Raw genomic sequence first — 20,639 nt, 5'->3', positions numbered from 1 at the left:
GTGAAAGACAATATGTTACATTGCATATATTGTGTATGATAAATGTAAATGACACATGTATAATTTATAGATAAAGATAGATTGTTGACCTTATTATACATCCCTGTCTAAAGCTAGTAAAAATTAATATGAAAGTTCTAGCTATTTTGCCTATTTCTGGCAATATTTGTGAGGTTTTTTTAACACAAAAATGCTTTGATCTGTAGTGCAAAAAAAAATTTCAGGACTTGCATAAAAAACTACAGGACAGGTGTATAAGTTTTTGATACATTATAAGGCAAATTACAAATAAATAGCAATACTTATACCAACACAGTCTGAAACCCTCTTAGGTAAAAAGGCATTCCTTTACAGTACTGCGTACACCTGGTGATTTTGTATGTCAGTCAGTTTTGCATAGCTAGTGCTATAGTGGGTCAGTCTTAAGGGTTGTAGAATACCTGTGTAAATGTAACGCCATCATTACTCTTACAAACTATATTGCTAAGTTCATGACCGAGCATTAACAGCAAATTCTTGAGATCATCTTCCGGTTTTCATGTTACCTTAATCAAATCTCCAACGACATAACGGGCACGTTCAAAGAGAATACATGGTAAGTGTCTTAAAATATAAGCTGTATTTTGGCGAGAAAATATAAGCTGTATTTTGGCGAGGGTAAAGAAAGACAAAAGTGGCGAGCCTTGGCGAGCCACTTTTGTCTTTCTGTCCCGAGCCAAAAATACAGCTTCTATTTTAAGACACTGACCATACATGTATTCTATTTATCCTGCAACAGACATAAAAATAATCATCAGAAATAATCATTTTGAAGTGAAACGGTGTCAAAAATGACAGAAATATGTTCGCCTTTTAAACGTAGTTTCACTTTGAAGTAGGTCAGTCGAACTGACGCACGTGCTATGATTCCAAAATACAGCTGTTTTCCGTCACTGCCGTATACAGCAAAAATATATACGGTGGGTGTATTCCGACAATGCGGTGGCAGTTGCAGGATAAATTGTTTTACAGTATGTGTTGAGTTTGAGGACCTGACTGGCACGTTCATTGTTTTACAGTATGTGTTGAGTTTGAGGACCTGACTGGCACGTTCATTGTTTTACAGTATGTGTTGAGTATGAGGACATAACTGGCACGTTCGAGTTTGAGGACCTGACTGGCACGTTCATTGTTTTACAGTATGTGTTGAGTATGAGGACATAACTGGCACGTTCATTGTTTTACAGTATGTGTTGAGTATGAGGACATAACTGGCACGTTCATTGTTTTACAGTATGTGTTGACTTTGAGGACCTGACTGGCACGTTCATTGTTTTACAGTATGTGTTGAGTATGAGGACCTGACTGGCACGTTCATTGTTTTACAGTATGTGTTGAGTTTGAGGACCTGGTAGCCATACTGGACCAGGATACTGGAAACAGTCAGCAGTCTGTTACAATACATTATATAAAACATTCAGGATTTTTACTGTCAAAGGAGATTGTCCAGCTCAGTGGTGACCCTACTGTTCTCAAACAGTTTCAAGAGCATGTGCGAGCCAAATTTATCAAGGGTTAGTATATGAAGTCAGTATCTTTCAAAATCCATGCCATATTGTTATAAATACATTTTTTTTTTCTATTCATAAACCTCTATTTATATATGATGTGTCATTAATGACAGCAAATTTGTGCAACCTATTGTATGAAATACTGCAGTTAAATATAAGAAGTCTGTAGTAAACTTGACATGTTTTTATCACACATTGAAGTACCGTCCTCACAATCGAGACACTTCCTTGTGTTTATCAACCCTATTGGAGGAAAAGGAACAGGAGAGAAGACGTATAACGATACTATAAAACCTCTGTTTGACCTGGCAGGCATCACATGCGAGGTGGTTGGTAAGGTTCAATTAATTCTTACTTTTGTTTCTAACAAGTAGTTGTAGTAAATGTTGGTACCACAATAAGTGATCAGAGAAATATCATTTGTTGTTTTCTTTGGGCTTCAAAAAAAGCATTGAAAAACAATTAATTATAGTTTAAAAAAAATACACATTAAGAAGTACTCTCTTTACGAACTTCACAGAAATTTATTTGGCCATTTTGTAATTGATTATCACACTCTCTTTTGCTGGTTTCTGATTAACAAATTGTAATCAGCCATTTTAACGATAAAAATACTTGGCAATACTATCATGTTATACCTTTGTATTTCCAACATTCAGTGTCGGAGAGACCTAATATGTGTACAGAGGTGATGGAATCTCAGGACTTAACAAATATTGACGGGTAAGATGTATCCAAAAAACGGATATTTTATATTCTTATTACAATCTTAAACTTGAAAAAACAACATGTCACATGTTTTGGTTTCTCTCAATGTTTCAGGAGAAAAAAGTATCCAGTTTTCATTTCAAAATTTAATAAAATATAATTTCATGTCTCGTTTTGGTTTTGTGATATTTATGTTGTATTGACCAACCTGTGGTGTTTATTATCACTCGTAACACAACTTAAGGTCCATACACACACCTTGATCCCAATGATATTCTACTGCTAAATGATCATTAGTCTTTTACACCCGTATTGTTCTGCTTTTTCAAACACCATGCAAATGCATATTGTTGTTAGATGACCATTAGTTTTACTGATGTTGACCTCCATTAGTTTTACTGATGTTGACCTCCATTAATTTAATAGATATTGACCTCCATTAGTTTTACTGACATTGACCTCCATTACTTTTACTGATGCTGACCTCCATTAGTTTTACTGATGCTGACCTCCATTAGTTTCACTGACGTTGACCTCCATTAGTTTTACTGACGTTGACCTCCATTAGTTTTACTGAAGTTGACCTCCATTAATTTAATAGACATTGACCTCCATTAGTTTTACTGACGTTGACCTCCATTAGTTTTACTGATGCTGACCTCCATTAGTTTCACTGACATTGACCTCCATTAGTTTTACTGACATTGACCTCCATTAGTTTTACTGACATTGTCCTCCATTAGTTTTACTGACACTGACCTCCATTAGTTTCACTGACGTTGACCTCCATTAGTTTTACTGATGTGACCTCCATTAGTTTTACTGACATTGACCTCCATAAGTTTTACTGATGTGACCTCCATTAGTTTTACTGACGTTGACCTCCATTAGTTTTACTGATGTGACCTCCATTAGTTTCACTGACGTTGACCTCCATTAGTTTTACTGATGTGACCTCCATTAGTTTTACTGACATTGACCTCCATTAGTTTTACTAACATTGACCTCCATTAGTTTTACTGATGTGACCTCCATTAGTTTTACTGACATTGACATCCATTAGTTTTACTGACGCTGACCTCCATTAGTTTTACTGACGTTGACCTCCATTAGGTTCACTGACGTTGACCTCCATTAGTTTTACTGACGCTGACCTCTATTAATTTAATAGACATTTACCTCCATTAGTTTTACTAACATTGACCTCCATTAGTTTTACTGACGTTGACCTCCATTAGTTTTACTGACGCTGACCTCCATTAGTTTTACTGAAGTTGACCTCCATTAATTTAATAGACATTTACCTCCATTAGTTTCACTAACATTGACATCCATTAGTTTTATAGACGTTAGCTTTCATTTTGGTTTTACTGACGCTGACCTCCATTAGTTTTACTGACGTTGACCTCCATTAGTTTTACTGACATTGACCTCTATTTGTTTTACTGATGTGACCTCCATTAGTTTTACTGACGCTGACCTCCATTAGTTTTACTGACGTTGACCTCCATTAGTTTTACTGACATTGACCTCCATTAGTTTTACTGATGTGACCTCCATTAGTTTTACCGACGTTGATTTCTAGTCCTTTACAATTTGTCTTTGTTGGTAGTATCATTGTCTGTGGAGGAGACGGCACTCTGTCTGAGGTAACAAATGTTCTACTAAGGAGAACAATGGTGGCTGCAGATCTGGACTTAATGATTCTAAAGTCAAAGTTCCACCAACGGCCATTCCAGTGGGACATATACCTACAGGTATCATTATCACATCCATGTAAATCTAATTCCTAAAATAACAACCATAAATAAGATATCTTTGTTGTTATTGGATACCATTATATTTTCCTTTCAAAAGGTTTGTTTCCAATCAGACTCATTGAAGTTTGAAGGATTCATACCATTAATTTTTAACATTTTCTGATTTGAATTTTATACACTGGTATTATTATTGTAAATGTGCCTTAAATGGCAATATGATAATGGAGACTATTAAATGTGATATTATATGTGTTAAGTTGCTGATGTGATGTTATGATTTGAAGGTATAGCTAAATAAAATTTTTTTTAAAAACTTCGTTGAACACTCAGTTCTTACAAAGAAGCAACATTTTATGCAATAGATACATGTATATAGACAACACTAATTCAGAGAGTAAGCTTATAACTACATACACTATGAAGACAGCAAGTATAACTACATACCCCATGAGGACAAGCTAGGATAACTACAAACCCCATGAGGACAAGCTAGGATAACTACAAACCCCATGAGGACAAGCTAGGATAACTACATACCCCATGAGGACAAGCGAGTATAACTACATACCCCATGAGGACAAGCTAGGATAACTACATACACCATGAGGACAAGCTAGGATAACTACATACACCATGAGGACAAGCTAGGATAACTACATACCCCATGAGGACAAGCTAGGATAACTACATACCCCATGAGGACGAGCGAGTATAACTACATACCCCATGAGGACGAGCGAGTATAACTACATACACTATGAAGACAGCAAGTATAACTACATACCCCATGAGGACAAGCTAGGATAACTACATACACCATGAGGACAAGCAAGTATAACTACATACCCCATGAGGACAAGCGAGTATAACTACATACCCCATGAGGACAAGCTAGGATAACTACATACCCCATGAGGACAAGCTAGGATAACTACATACCCCATGAGGACAAGCTAGTATAACTACATACCCCATGAGGACAAGCTGAGGATAACTACATACCCATGAGGACAAGCTAGGATAACTACATACCCCATGAGGACAAGCTAGGATAACTACATACCCCATGAGGACAAGCTAGGATAACTACATACCCCATGAGGACAAGCGTGTATAACTACATACCCCATGAGGACAAGCTAGGATAACTACATACCCCATGAGGACTAGCTAGTATAACTACATACCCCATGAGGACAAGCGAGTATAACTACATACCCCATGAGGACAAGCGAGTATAACTACATACCCCATGAGGACAAGCTAGTATAACTACATACCCCATGAGGACAAGCGAGTATAACTACATACCCCATGAGGACAAGCTAGTATAACTACATACCCCATGAGGACAGGTGAGTATAACTACATACCCCATGAGGACAAGCAAGTATAACTACATACCCCATGATGACTAGTGAGGATAACTACATACCCCATGAGGACAAGTGAGGATAACTACATACCCCATGAGGACAAGCGAGTATAACTACATACCCCATGAGGACAAGCGAGTATAACTACATACCCCATGAGGACAAGTGAGGATAACTACATACCCCATGAGGACAAGTGAGTATAACTACATACCCCATGAGGACAAGCGAGTATAACTACATACCCCATGAGGACAAGCGAGTATAACTACATACCCCATGAGGACTAGTGAGGATAACTACATACCCCATGAGGACAAGTGAGGATAACTACATACCCCATGAGGACAAGTGAGGATAACTACATACCCCATGAGGACAAGCAAGTATAACTACATACCCCATGAGGACAAGTGAGGATAACTACATACCCCATGAGGACAAGTGAGGATAACTACATACCCCATGAGGACAAGCTAGTATAACTACATACCCCATGAGGACTAGTGAGTATAACTACATACCCCATGAGGACAAGTGAGTATAACTACATACCCCATGAGGACGAGTGAGTATAACTACATACCCCATGAGGACAAGCGAGTATAACTACATACCCCATGAGGACAAGCAAGTATAACTACATACACTATGAAGACAGCAAGTATAACTACATACCCCATGAGGACAAGCGAGTATAACTACATACCCCATGAGGACAAGCAAGTATAACTACATACCCCATGAGGACAAGTAAGTATAACTACATACCCCATGAGGACAAGCAAGTATAACTACATACTCCATGAGGACAAGCGAGTATAACTACATACTCCATGAGGACAAGCGAGTATAACTACATACCCCATGAGGACAAGCGAGTATAACTACATACCCCATGAGGACTAGTGATGATAACTACATACCCCATGATGACTAGCTAGGATAACTACATACCCCATGAGGACGAGTGAGTATAACTACATACCCCATGAGGACAAGCGAGTATAACTACATACCCCATGAGGACAAGCGAGTATAACTACATACCCCATGAGGACAAGCTAGTATAACTACATACCCCATGAGGACAAGTGAGTATAACTACATACCCCATGAGGACAAGTTAGTATAACTACACACCCCATGAGGACGAGTGAGGATATCTATATACCCCATGAGGTCTTTCATTATTTTTGTATTAAGTCACACTATTCTGTGGTGCTACTAGGAAGTTGATGTTAAAGTTACGTTTTTGTTATAAAGGTACTGCCAACGTGATGTCCCACTGCTGCTGTGGCTGTGTTGACATTGTCACAGCTACGTTGTGTATCATCAGAGGTAAGTACCCTCCTCTAAATCATTCTGTTAATCTCCTCCCATGTCAATCAGAGGTAAGTCCTCTAAATCATTCTGTTAATCTCCTCCCATGTCAATCATCAGAGGTAAGTACCCTCCTCTAAATCATCCTGTTAATCTCCTCCCATGTCAATCAGAGGTAAGTCCTCTAAATCATCCTGTTAATCTCCTCCCATGTCAATCAGAGGTAAGTCCTCTAAATCATTCTGTTAATCTCCTCCCATGTCAATCAGAGGTAAGTCCTCTAAATTATTCTGTTAATCTCCTCCCATGTCAATCATCAGAGGTAAGTCCTCTAAATCATTCTGTTAATCTCCTCCCATGTCAATCAGAGGTAAGTCCTCTAAATCATTCTGTTAATCTCCTCCCATGTCAATCATCAGAGGTAAGTCCTCTAAATCATTCTGTTAATCTCCTCCCATGTCAACCATCAGAGTTAAGTCCTCTAAATCATTCTGTTAATCTCCTCCCATGTCAATCAGAGGTAAGTCCTCTAAATCATTATGTTAATCCCCTCCCATGTCAATCAGAGGTAAGTCGTCCTCTAAATCATTCTGTTAACCTCCTCCCATGTCAATCATCAGAGGTTAGTCCTCTTAATCATTCTGTTAACTTAATCTCCTCCCATTTGACATTCACTGATGTATTTAACAGTTGTTCTATCTAAGAGTCTGTTTCAGGTGGTATGTTGTATATTTCTAGGTAACACACGGCCTATTGGAGCCAGTGTTGTTCTATGTAAGAGTCTGTTTCAGGTGGTATGTTGTATATTTCTAGGTAACACACGGCCTATTGGAGCCAGTGGAGTGTACAGTGGGGGGAAACTGTTGTTCTATCTAAGATTCTGTTTCAGGTGGTATGTTGTATATTTCTAGGTAACACACGGCCTATTGGAGCCAGTGGAGTGTACAGTGGGGGGAAACTGTTGTTCTATCTAAGAGTCTGTTTCAGGTGGTATGTTGTATATTTCTAGGTAACACACGGCCTATTGGAGCCAGTGTTGTTCTATGTAAGATCTGTTTCAGGTGGTATGTTGTATATTTCTAGGTAACACACGGCCTATTGGAGCCAGTGGAGTGTACAGTGGGGGGAAACTGTTGCGATACAGTATGGTAGGAGTCAGTATTGGCTTCGTGGCAGACATGATGAACAAAAGGGACCAGCTGAGATGGATGGGCATGTTCAGGTTACTGTGTAAGTAAATATTACAAGCAATGTGTGACACTAAAAAAAATTCTTTACACAGCTAACTATAGGAATGGATATAATAAACCTTTTTTTTATATGTTTATGATTACAACATAATGTTCTGCTCTTACAAGCGTCATTGATACATTCATGACTGCAACAGAATGTTCTGCTGTTATTCACACAACCATGACTGCAACAAAATTCTGTTGTGACAAGTGTCGTTCGTGCAATCATGACTGCAACACAATTCTGCTGTTGCAAGAGTCGTTCATTGAATAATATCTGCACCAAAATTCTGTTGTTACGCACATTCATACAATCATAACTGCAACGAAATTATGTTGTTACAAGCATTCATACAATCATGATTGCAACACAATTTTGTTGTTAAAAGCATTTACCTTAACTAACTTGTCTGTTGTTTCACTACCTTACACAATGGTGGCCATAGCTAATCTTATGTTTGTTTGAGGATTCACACTGCCTAATAAACCGTTCTGTTGTTATGTTTGTTTGAGGATTCACACTGTCTAATAAACCGTTCTGTTGTTATGTTTGTTTGAGGATTCACACTGTCTAATAAACCGTTCTGTTGTTATTTTTGTTTGAGGATTCACACTGTCTAATAAACCGTTCTGTTGTTATGTTTGTTTGAGGATTCACACTGTCTAATAAACCGTTCTGTTGTTATTTTTGTTTGAGGATTCACACTGTCTAATAAACCGTTCTGTTGTTATGTTTGTTTGAGGATTCACACTGTCTAATAAACCGTTCTGTTGTTATGTTTGTTTGAGGATTCACACTGTCTAATAAACCGTTCTGTTGTTATGTTTGTTTGAGGATTCACACTGTCTAATAAACCGTTCTGTTGTTATTTTTGTTTGAGGATTCACACTGTCTAATAAACCGTTCTGTTGTTATTTTTGTTTGAGGATTCACACTGTCTAATAAACCGTTCTGTTGTTATTTTTGTTTGAGGATTCACACTGTCTAATAAACGGTTCTGTTGTTATTTTTGTTTGAGGATTCACACTGTCTAATAAACCGTTCTGTTGTTATGTTTGTTTGAGGATTCACACTGTCTAATAAACCGTTCTGTTGTTATTTTTGTTTGAGGATTCACACTGTCTAATAACCGTTCTGTTGTTATTTTTGTTTGAGGATTCACACTGTCTAATAAACCGTTCTGTTGTTATGTTTGTTTGAGGATTCACACTGTCTAATAAACCGTTCTGTTGTTATTTTTGTTTGAGGATTCACACTGCCTGATAAACCGTTCTGTTGTTATTTTTGTTGGAGGATTCACACTGTCTAATAAACCGTTCTGTTGTTATTTTTGTTTGAGGATTCACACTGTCTAATAAACCATTCTGTTGTTATTTTTGTTTGAGGATTCACACTGTCTAATAAACGGTTCTGTTGTTATGTTTGTTTGAGGATTCACACTGTCTAATAAACCGTTCTGTTGTTATGTTTGTTTGAGGATTCACACTGTCTAATAAACCGTTCTGTTGTTATGTTTGTTTGAGGATTCACACTGTCTAATAAACCGTTCTGTTGTTATTTTTGTTTGAGGATTCACACTGTCTAATAAACCGTTCTGTTGTTATGTTTGTTTGAGGATTCACACTGTCTAATAAACCGTTCTGTTGTTATTTTTGTTTGAGGATTCACACTGCCTGATAAACCGTTCTGTTGTTATTTTTGTTTGAGAATTCACACTGCCTAATAAACCGTTCTGTTGTTATGTTTGTTTGAGGATTCACACTGTCTAATAAACCGTTCTGTTGTTATTTTTGTTTGAGGATTCACACTGCCTAATAAACCGTTCTGTTGTTATTTTTGTTTGAGGATTCACACTGTCTAATAAACCGTTCTGTTGTTATTTTTGTTTGAGGATTCACACTGTCTAATAAACCGTTCTGTTGTTATTTTTGTTTGAGGATTCACACTGTCCTAATAAACCGTTCTGTTGTTATTTTTGTTTGAGGATTCACACTGTCTAATAAACCGTTCTGTTGTTATTTTTGTTTGAGGATTCACACTGTCTAATAAACCGTTCTGTTGTTATTTTTGTTTGAGGATTCACACTGTCTAATAAACCGTTCTGTTGTTATGTTTGTTTGAGGATTCACACTGTCTAATAAACCGTTCTGTTGTTATGTTTGTTTGAGGATTCACACTGTCTAATAAACCGTTCTGTTGTTATGTTTGTTTGAGGATTCACACTGTCTAATAAACCGTTCTGTTGTTATTTTTGTTTGAGGATTCACACTGTCTAATAAACCGTTCTGTTGTTATGTTTGTTTGAGGATTCACACTGTCTAATAAACCGTTCTGTTGTTATGTTTGTTTGAGGATTCACACTGTCTAATAAACCGTTCTGTTGTTATGTTTGTTTGAGGATTCACACTGTCTAATAAACCGTTCTGTTGTTATGTTTGTTTGAGGATTCACACTGTCTAATAAACCGTTCTGTTGTTATGTTTGTTTGAGGATTCACACTGTCTAATAAACCGTTCTGTTGTTATTTTTGTTTGAGGATTCACACTGTCTAATAAACCGTTCTGTTGTTATGTTTGTTTGAGGATTCACACTGTCTAATAAACCGTTCTGTTGTTATGTTTGTTTTAGGATTCACACTGTCTAATAAACCGTTCTGTTGTTATGTTTGTTTGAGGATTCACACTGTCTAATAAACCGTTCTGTTGTTATTTTTGTTTGAGGATTCACACTGTCTAATAAACCGTTCTGTTGTTATGTTTGTTTGAGGATTCACACTGTCTAATAAACCGTTCTGTTGTTATGTTTGTTTGAGGATTCACACTGTCTAATAAACCGTTCTGTTGTTATGTTTGTTTGAGGATTCACACTGTCTAATAAACCGTTCTGTTGTTATTTTTGTTTGAGGATTCACACTGTCTAATAAACCGTTCTGTTGTTATTTTTGTTTGAGGATTCACACTGCCTAATAAACCGTTCTGTTGTTATTTTTGTTTGAGGATTCACACTGTCTAATAAACCGTTCTGTTGTTATGTTTGTTTGAGGATTCACACTGTCTAATAAACCGTTCTGTTGTTATTTTTGTTTGAGGATTCACACTGTCTAATAAACCGTTCTGTTGTTATTTTTGTTTGAGGATTCACACTGTCTAATAAACCGTTCTGTTGTTATTTTTGTTTGAGGATTCACACTGTCTAATAAACCGTTCTGTTGTTATGTTTGTTTGAGGATTCACACTGTCTAATAAACCGTTCTGTTGTTATGTTTGTTTGAGGATTCACACTGTCTAATAAACCGTTCTGTTGTTATGTTTGTTTGAGGATTCACACTGTCTAATAAACCGTTCTGTTGTTATTTTTGTTTGAGGATTCACACTGTCTAATAAACCGTTCTGTTGTTATGTTTGTTTGAGGATTCACACTGTCTAATAAACCGTTCTGTTGTTATGTTTGTTTGAGGATTCACACTGTCTAATAAACCGTTCTGTTGTTATGTTTGTTTGAGGATTCACACTGTCTAATAAACCGTTCTGTTGTTATGTTTGTTTGAGGATTCACACTGTCTAATAAACCGTTCTGTTGTTATGTTTGTTTGAGGATTCACACTGTCTAATAAACCGTTCTGTTGTTATTTTGTTTGAGGATTCACACTGTCTAATAAACCGTTCTGTTGTTATTTTTGTTTGAGGATTCACACTGTCTAATAAACCGTTCTGTTGTTATGTTTGTTTGAGGATTCACACTGTCTAATAAACCGTTCTGTTGTTATGTTTGTTTGAGGATTCACACTGTCTAATAAACCGTTCTGTTGTTATTTTTGTTTGAGGATTCACACTGTCTAATAAACCGTTCTGTTGTTATGTTTGTTTGAGGATTCACACTGTCTAATAAACCGTTCTGTTGTTATGTTTGTTTGAGGATTCACACTGTCTAATAAACCGTTCTGTTGTTATTTTTGTTTGAGGATTCACACTGTCTAATAAACCGTTCTGTTGTTATGTTTTTTTTGAGGATTCACACTGTCTAATAAACCGTTCTGTTGTTATTTTTGTTTGAGGATTCACACTGTCTAATAAACGTTCTGTTGTTATGTTTGTTTGAGGATTCACACTGTCTAATAAACCGTTCTGTTGTTATTTTTGTTTGAGGATTCACACTGTCTAATAAACCGTTCTGTTGTTATGTTTGTTTGAGGATTCACACTGTCTAATAAACCGTTCTGTTGTTATGTTTGTTTGAGGATTCACACTGTCTAATAAACCGTTCTGTTGTTATTTTTGTTTGAGGATTCACACTGCCTTAATAAACCGTTCTGTTGTTATGTTTGTTTGAGGATTCACACTGTCTAATAAACCGTTCTGTTGTTATGTTTGTTTGAGGATTCACACTGTCTAATAAACCGTTCTGTTGTTATGTTTGTTTGAGGATTCACACTGTCTAATAAACCGTTCTGTTGTTATGTTTGTTTGAGGATTCACACTGTCTAATAAACCGTTCTGTTGTTATTTTTGTTTGAGGATTCACACTGTCTAATAAACCGTTCTGTTGTTATGTTTGTTTGAGGATTCACACTGTCTAATAAACCGTTCTGTTGTTATGTTTGTTTGAGGATTCACACTGTCTAATAAACCGTTCTGTTGTTATGTTTGTTTGAGGATTCACACTGTCTAATAAACCGTTCTGTTGTTATGTTTGTTTGAGGATTCACACTGTCTAATAAACCGTTCTGTTGTTATGTTTGTTTGAGGATTCACACTGTCTAATAAACCGTTCTGTTGTTATTTTTGTTTGAGGATTCACACTGTCTAATAAACCGTTCTGTTGTTATGTTTGTTTGAGGATTCACACTGTCTAATAAACCGTTCTGTTGTTATGTTTGTTTGAGGATTCACACTGTCTAATAAACCGTTCTGTTGTTATGTTTGTTTGAGGATTCACACTGTCTAATAAACCGTTCTGTTGTTATGTTTGTTTGAGGATTCACACTGTCTAATAAACCGTTCTGTTGTTATGTTTGTTTGAGGATTCACACTGTCTAATAAACCGTTCTGTTGTTATGTTTGTTTGAGGATTCACACTGTCTAATAAACCGTTCTGTTGTTATTTTTGTTTGAGGATTCACACTGTCTAATAAACCGTTCTGTTGTTATTTTTGTTTGAGGATTCACACTGTCTAATAAACCGTTCTGTTGTTATTTTTGTTTGAGGATTCACACTGTCTAATAAACCGTTCTGTTGTTATTTTTGTTTGAGGATTCACACTGTCTAATAAACCGTTCTGTTGTTATTTTTGTTTGAGGATTCACACTGTCTAATAAACCGTTCTGTTGTTATTTTTGTTTGAGGATTCACACTGCCTAATAAACCGTTCTGTTGTTATTTTTGTTTGAGGATTCACACTGTCTAATAAACCGTTCTGTTGTTATTTTTGTTTGAGGATTCACACTGCCTTAATAAACCGTTCTGTTGTTATTTTTGTTTGAGGATTCACACTGTCTAATAAACCGTTCTGTTGTTATTTTTGTTTGAGGATTCACACTGTCTAATAAACCGTTCTGTTGTTATTTTTGTTTGAGGATTCACACTGTCTAATAAACCGTTCTGTTGTTATGTTTGTTTGAGGATTCACACTGTCTAATAAACCGTTCTGTTGTTATTTTTGTTTGAGGATTCACACTGCCTAATAAACCGTTCTGTTGTTATTTTTGTTGGAGGATTCACACTACCTAATAAACCGTTCTGTTGTTATTTTCGTTTGAGGATTCACACTGTCTAATAAACCATTCTGTTGTTATTTTCGTTTGAGGATTCACACTGTCTAATAAACGGTTCTGTTGTTATGTTTGTTTGAGGATTCACACTGCCTGATAAACCGTTCTGTTGTTATGTTTGTTTGAGGATTCACACTGTCTAATAAACCGTTCTGTTGTTATGTTTGTTTGAGGATTCACACTGCCTGATAAACCGTTCTGTTGTTATTTTTGTTGGAGGATTCACACTACCTAATAAACCGTTCTGTTGTTATTTTCGTTTGAGGATTCACACTGTCTAATAAACCGTTCTGTTGTTATTTTTCGTTTGAGGATTCACACTGTCTAATAAACCGTTTCTGTTGTTATGTTTGTTTGAGGATTCACACTGTCTAATAAACCGTTCTGTTGTTATGTTTGTTTTAGGATTCACACTGTCTAATAAACCGTTCTGTTGTTATGTTTGTTTGAGGATTCACACTGTCTAATAAACCGTTCTGTTGTTATTTTTGTTTGAGGATTCACACTGTCTAATAAACCGTTCTGTTGTTATGTTTGTTTGAGGATTCACACTGTCTAATAAACCGTTTCTGTTGTTATGTTTGTTTGAGGATTCACACTGTCTAATAAACCTTACCGTTCTGTTGTTATGTTGTTTGAGGATTCACACTGTCTAATAAACCGTTCTGTTGTTATGTTTGTTTGAGGATTCACACTGTCTAATAAACCGTTCTGTTGTTATGTTTGTTTGAGGATTCACACTGTCTAATAAACCTTTCTGTTGTTATCTTTGTTTGAGTATTCACTTTGCCTAATAAATCGTTCTGTTGTTATTTTTGTTTGAGGATTCACACTGTCTAATAAACCGTTCTATTTATTTCAGGGGTTCCCTTCGTGATCCTTTTCAGTGGTTTCCGAAACTTTAACGCGGGAATAACTATCGACACAAGGTTGATAAATGATTGCTTTAATGTACCATTTCAATTCTTCCCCCCTGCATACAACGTCTTAATTGTTACGAATAATTGTACTGGTTCAGAAATACACGCATATTTCAGGTTCTTCATACAAATCATGCAGGTAATTCTCTTCTTCATTGTATCTCAACATTTAGATTTTCCTACTCGATTTCTGCATTTTTCGTGTCCTCAATCATCACTGACAAAGTATAGAACGACATCAGTATGATGTCCCTAGCATCACTGACGAGGTCTAGAAAGACATCCGTACGATGTCCCTAGCATCACTGACGAGGTCTAGAACATATGTATGGTGTCCCTAACATCGAGGTCAAGAATGACAGTTGCATGTGTGATATACGTTTTAGTGTTGTACTATATATTTTTCTCTATTACGTTCAGTATTACCAAATGCAATTATTAAGTTTCTATTCGCATTTTATCTTTTGTTGGTTCCTTTTAACAATACTTATTTGACATGTACATTGCATTTGACAAATGCTTTCCCAACATATGGTTCTATAAACTGATATACCCAAAGCAATATTGCTTTAAAATATACATCTGTAAAATCAATAAAACAGATTTCGATGATTATAGATAAAGCAAATTATTCAAATGAAAGAAAATTTTCAGTATCTTCTGTATCCAGACAAACAACAAACTGAACATTTTACATTTGGCGCCCAAGTGAATATACCCACAAATACAAAAAAATGTAGTGGTCTGTGGTCCAATGTGTGTCTCGGGGATCGCAGACGTTAAAGGGGCGGGGGGGGGGGGGGGGGGGGGGGCTAAGTACCCTGATGGCTAAGTACCTCAAGTAGTTACAACATCTGTCTAGAAATCGGAGGTGTATAGTTCCAGTCTGGACGATGCATGTTCACTCTTCTATTACATTTTATTTCCTATGAACTTGTATGCAGATAAAAATCCTGCTTACTTGACTATGCAACATAACAAGTTTTACTACTGATACACAAACCGTGGTTAACATTGATTCATTGATCTACTTCCAGAACAAAAGCCACAATCATGGAAGGTGATACAGAAGAGATTGTCTATACAGAAAAGGAAGGTAATGTATAGTATTGCCTCTCTAGAAACCCGTCGGTTAGAGTGCCAGCCACGTAATATCAGGCGGAGACCCGAGGGGCGTGATAGGTGGGGATCCGAGGGGCGTGATAGGTGGGGATCCGAGGGGCGTGATAGGTGGGTATCCGAGGGGCGCGATAGGTGGAGATCCGAGGGGCGTGATAGGTGGGGATCCGAGGGGCGTGATAGGTGGGGATCCGAGGGGCGTGATAGGTGGAGATCCGCGGGGCGCGATAGGTGGAGATCCGAGGGGCCTGATTCGAGACTTCCTACCCGTGTCGGTTTGTGTTTCTTGGGAAGCTGAGAAACGGGCATCATCGGAGACCCACAGTTGATTGCACTTCGCTAGCTAAGTGTAGCGTAACGTAGTTCACTCAACCGTGGGTCTCTGACGATGAGAAACGGACTGGTCTGTGCTGTCGTGTCGTGTGTACTTGGGCAATATACTTTACCCCAATACTCTGGATGGCATGCGTCTGGCCTTGCGTATGTTGTTCAGTGAGGACGTCACCCACTACTACACGGACACCCCGCCCCAAAATGACCCTGGCAGTTCAAAGGGCGATAAACCCAGCCAACAAGCAAACCTTCTACATGTCGTAGGATGTGATTAATTGTGTTCTGAATTGGGATATGTGTCTGATATTTTCTGTGTTTGGGACATTGGAGGACATAGTAATAGCATGTTGATCGTAGGAAGGACCACAAATACGGCCATAGCAGGCCTGAGGCTTTCCTTTCTTATGTTCTGATTACAGGACATTGAAGATACAAAACATTAGAGATCTTTATCTCTTCCTCTGTCCTGTCTGTTCTTTTCTTCTGCTTTTTATGCCCCTAACATTCGTCCTCAAATGAGCCCGGATGGTGCGAGGATGTTAATCTGCGTAAAAACAAATCTAATTATACTCAACGTTGGAAACATTTTCAAGTTTGTAACTTTGTGTCCTAAAATGTTTGCCTTAGTTTGAGTAGCCTTTATTCATTTTATCCAACAATTTATTTTGAATCATCAAAAATTGAAAGGGACTGATCGTCCAAATTTACGATATGTCTTTTGTAATTTTAAATATGTTTGATTGATTTTACCAACGCCAAATTCATTGTTACCGGTATGTTAACCCTGGGCCAATATTTTACTCTTTTTCAAACACTTAACTAGGAAGTGTATGGATCGATGTGGGAAATACATGTAAATTTTATATTGAAATCGGAATATTTTTTATTTGATACCAGCCCATGTCACATGACTTGAAACATTTCATTGCAGAAAAGTTTGAAGGAGACATCTTTAACACAATGTTGTTGTGCTGGAACTTAAAGGATGTGAAAGGAAAGTCACAGATATGGCCAAATAGAGGACCCTTCCAGACATTCATCTTCTACAAAAAGGGGTGCTCCTCACTTCAGTTTGTTTGGCATGTGATTAAATTGATCAGTGGTAAAAAGGAGGCGGTAAGAATGTTTACTAGAAAACATTACAGAATCAAATTAATAATAGCAATAATAACGATGTTAACAATAGCAATAATAATAATGTTAACAATAGCACTGATAATAATGTTAACAATAGCACTGATAATAATGTTAACAATAGCAATAATAATTATGTTAACAATAGCACTGATAATAATGTTAACAATAGCAATAATAATAATGTTAACAATAGCACTGATAATAATGTTAACAATAGCAATAATAATAATGTTAACAATAGCACTGATAATAATGTTAACAATAGCAATAATAACGATGTTAACAATAGCAATAATAATGATGTTAACAATAGCAATAATAATGATGTTAACAATAGCAATAATAATGATGTTAACAATAGCAATAATAATGATGTTAACAATAGCAATAATAATGATGTTAACAATAGCAATAATAATGATGTTAACAATAGCAATAATAATGATGTTAACAATAGCAATAATAGAAATGTTATCAATAGCATTATTGACCAAAGGAAGTACTACAGACGTTATGTTGAGGAAGATAGTACAATTAGTTATATAGCTGTCATGTTACTACCTATCAGTGCTAACACATGTCTGGCTAGGCCAGTTGATGATTATAAATATCTGTAATGATACTGTATGATGTCGGGTTTCTAGATATCTGTACATTACTTCACGGGACATATAATTCATGTAGGATTCAAAAATGGGTTTTCATTTCAACTGAGATTTTATGAAACAAGTCTAAAAAGTTATTTTTGTCGAACAGTAGAGTCAACTATACATGTATGTTAAAAATACATATTTCTCGGATGATGTTATGTTTCTTTACTTCTGATGACAGATCCAGATAGGGCTTTATATTAGGCTTTCAGCAATAGCAATGTCTTTTTTCTTTTCTTTCTTTCCATTTTTTTTTTTTTTTTTTTACCTAACGTCAGTTTGCGATGTTTTTGAAATCAGTACCCAATTTATATCAACTGTTTTTGATACAGTTGCAGCAAGACTTCTTGCAGTACTATCAGGCAGCTGGTTACACGATTAAAGTTAAAGAGGACAGCCCAGTTGATGAGAATCTCGATATCAATATAGACGGAGACCCGTTTCGGCTACCAGAGCCATATCATGAAAACAGGTAAGTTGGAATATAATAGAGTTGTTCCCCTTCAACCTTGTAATCGACGAGCGTAGATCAATTAATATAACTGGGCTATCCATGTTAAACATTGCCTTTTTTCTCTGGGCTTTGGTGATGTATGGGTACACCATTATACTTATAATTATAAAAAAGTACTTCTGATAAAAGCAATATCAAAGAGGTTTACTTGATACCTCGTCAAAATGCGTACTTTATAAATATTTAGTTGACCATTTTACTTTGCAGTTTTATTTGGAATATAATAGAGTTGTCCCCTTCAACTTTGTAATCCACGAGTGTATATATTACTGCCATATACACGATTTTAATTGTCGTCTAACCAGGTTTCACCATGATGCTGTCCAGATGTTTTCAAGTCTCACCGACACCGATGCCGATTCGTCAATACAATAATACCATGTTATTCAAAGAAAAGAAAAAACAAAATTGCAATACACATGCAGCAAATGTTCATATTGTAAAATGTTTCGTGTTTAGGATGAAGTTTAGAGTATTGTACTGTCATATTATCAGACCTAAGCATTGCAAAGGATGTTTGTGCTAAAAAGCTGGAGTAAATCTATTAGCAAACGACTTAATTGTTACAGCATTGTAAATTTACCAAAGTCAAATTTCGTATGCCAGCAAAGATATAATAGTATTTAGATAAGATATAATAGTATTTATATAAGATATAATAGTATTTAGATAAGATATAATAGTATTTAGATAAGGTATAATAGTATTTAGATAAGGTATAATAGTATTTAGATAAGATATAATAGTATTAAGATAAGATATAATAGTATTTAGATAAGGTATAATAGTATTTAGATAAGATATAATAGTATTAAGATAAGATATAATAGTATTTAGATAAGATATAATAGTATTTAGATAAGGTATAATAGTATTAAGATAAGATATAATAGTATTTAGATAAGGTATAATAGTATTTAGATAAGATATAATAGTATTTAGATCAGGTATAATAGTATTTAGATAAGATATAATAGTATTTAGATAAGATATAATAGTATTTAGATAAGGTATAATAGTATTTAGATAAGGTATAATAGTATTTAGATAAGATATAATAGTATTTAGATAAGGTATAATAGTATTTAGATAAGGTATAATAGTATTTAGATAAGATATAATAGTATTTAGATAAGGTATAATAGTATTTAGATAAGGTATAATAGTATTTAGATAAGATATAATAGTATTTAGATAAGGTATAATAGTATTTAGATAAGATATAATAGTATTAAGATAAGATATAATAGTATTTAGATAAGGTATAATAGTATTAAGATAAGATATAATAGTATTTAGATAAGATATAATAGTATTTAGATAAGATATAATAGTATTTAGATAAGGTATAATAGTATTTAGATAAGGTATAATAGTATTTAGATAAGATATAATAGTATTAAGATAAGGTATAATAGTATTTAGATAAGATATAATAGTATTTAGATAAGATATAATAGTATTTAGATAAGATATAATAGTATTTAGATAAGGTATAATAGTATTTAGATAAGATATAATAGTATTAAGATAAGGTATAATAGTATTTAGATAAGATATAATAGTATTTAGATAAGATATAATAGTATTTAGATAAGATATAATAGTATTTAGATAGTGGTGATTGTAAATATGTAGACTATGTGTATCTATTTAGTCCCATGCTGCAAAGGTTAGTTCAGCCTCTGAAAAAAAAAAAAACTTCGGAGAGAGATAAACATGACGACTAATCCTAATGTATGTGACACCATATCTGACTAATCAGAATAGATTGTCCTTATCTAACCAGTCACAGTGGATCGTCCGTATCTGACCGAGGTTAACGTATTGACATTGTCATCGTACACAGTGGATCGTCCGTATCTGACCGAGGTTAACGTATTGACATTGACGTCGTACATAGTGGATCGTCCGTATCTGACATTGCCGTCGTACACAGTGGATCGTCCGTATCTGACCGAGGTCATCGTACACAGTGGATCGTCCTTATCTGACCGAGGTTATCGTACACAGTGGATCGTCCGTATCTGACCGAGGTCATCGTACACAGTGGATCGTCCGTATCTGACCGAGGTTAACGTATTGACATTACCGTCGTACACAGTGGATCGTCCGTATCTGACATTACCGTCGTACACAGTGGATCGTCCGTATCTGACCGAGGTTAACGTATTGACATTGCTGTCGTACACAGTGGATCGTCCGTATCTGACCGAGGTTAACGTATCTGACATTGCTGTCGTACACA

The 20,639-nt window shown here is 35.8% G+C and overlaps 1 protein-coding gene across 1 annotated transcript; it reads left to right on the top strand.

Annotated features, from left to right (window-relative positions):
• Positions 1 to 3,910: 3,910 nt before the first annotated feature.
• LOC117338251 lies at positions 3,911 to 18,947 on the top strand. Its single transcript, XM_033899522.1, has 8 exons — positions 3,911 to 4,015; positions 6,661 to 6,735; positions 7,801 to 7,947; positions 14,581 to 14,647; positions 15,676 to 15,734; positions 17,022 to 17,206; positions 18,210 to 18,349; positions 18,697 to 18,947. Exons 2-8 carry the CDS (start codon positions 6,675 to 6,677, stop codon positions 18,764 to 18,766), a joined length of 729 nt encoding a protein of 242 aa, XP_033755413.1. The 5' UTR covers positions 3,911 to 4,015; positions 6,661 to 6,674; the 3' UTR covers positions 18,767 to 18,947.
• Positions 18,948 to 20,639: the final 1,692 nt, after the last annotated feature.

The sequence above is a fragment of the Pecten maximus genome, chromosome 11 (assembly GCF_902652985.1).
Source record: "Pecten maximus chromosome 11, xPecMax1.1, whole genome shotgun sequence".
NCBI classification, from domain to species: domain Eukaryota; kingdom Metazoa; phylum Mollusca; class Bivalvia; order Pectinida; family Pectinidae; genus Pecten; species Pecten maximus.
The sequence above is the reverse complement of the archived record's forward strand: the minus strand, read 5'-3'. Positions and strand labels throughout refer to the sequence as shown.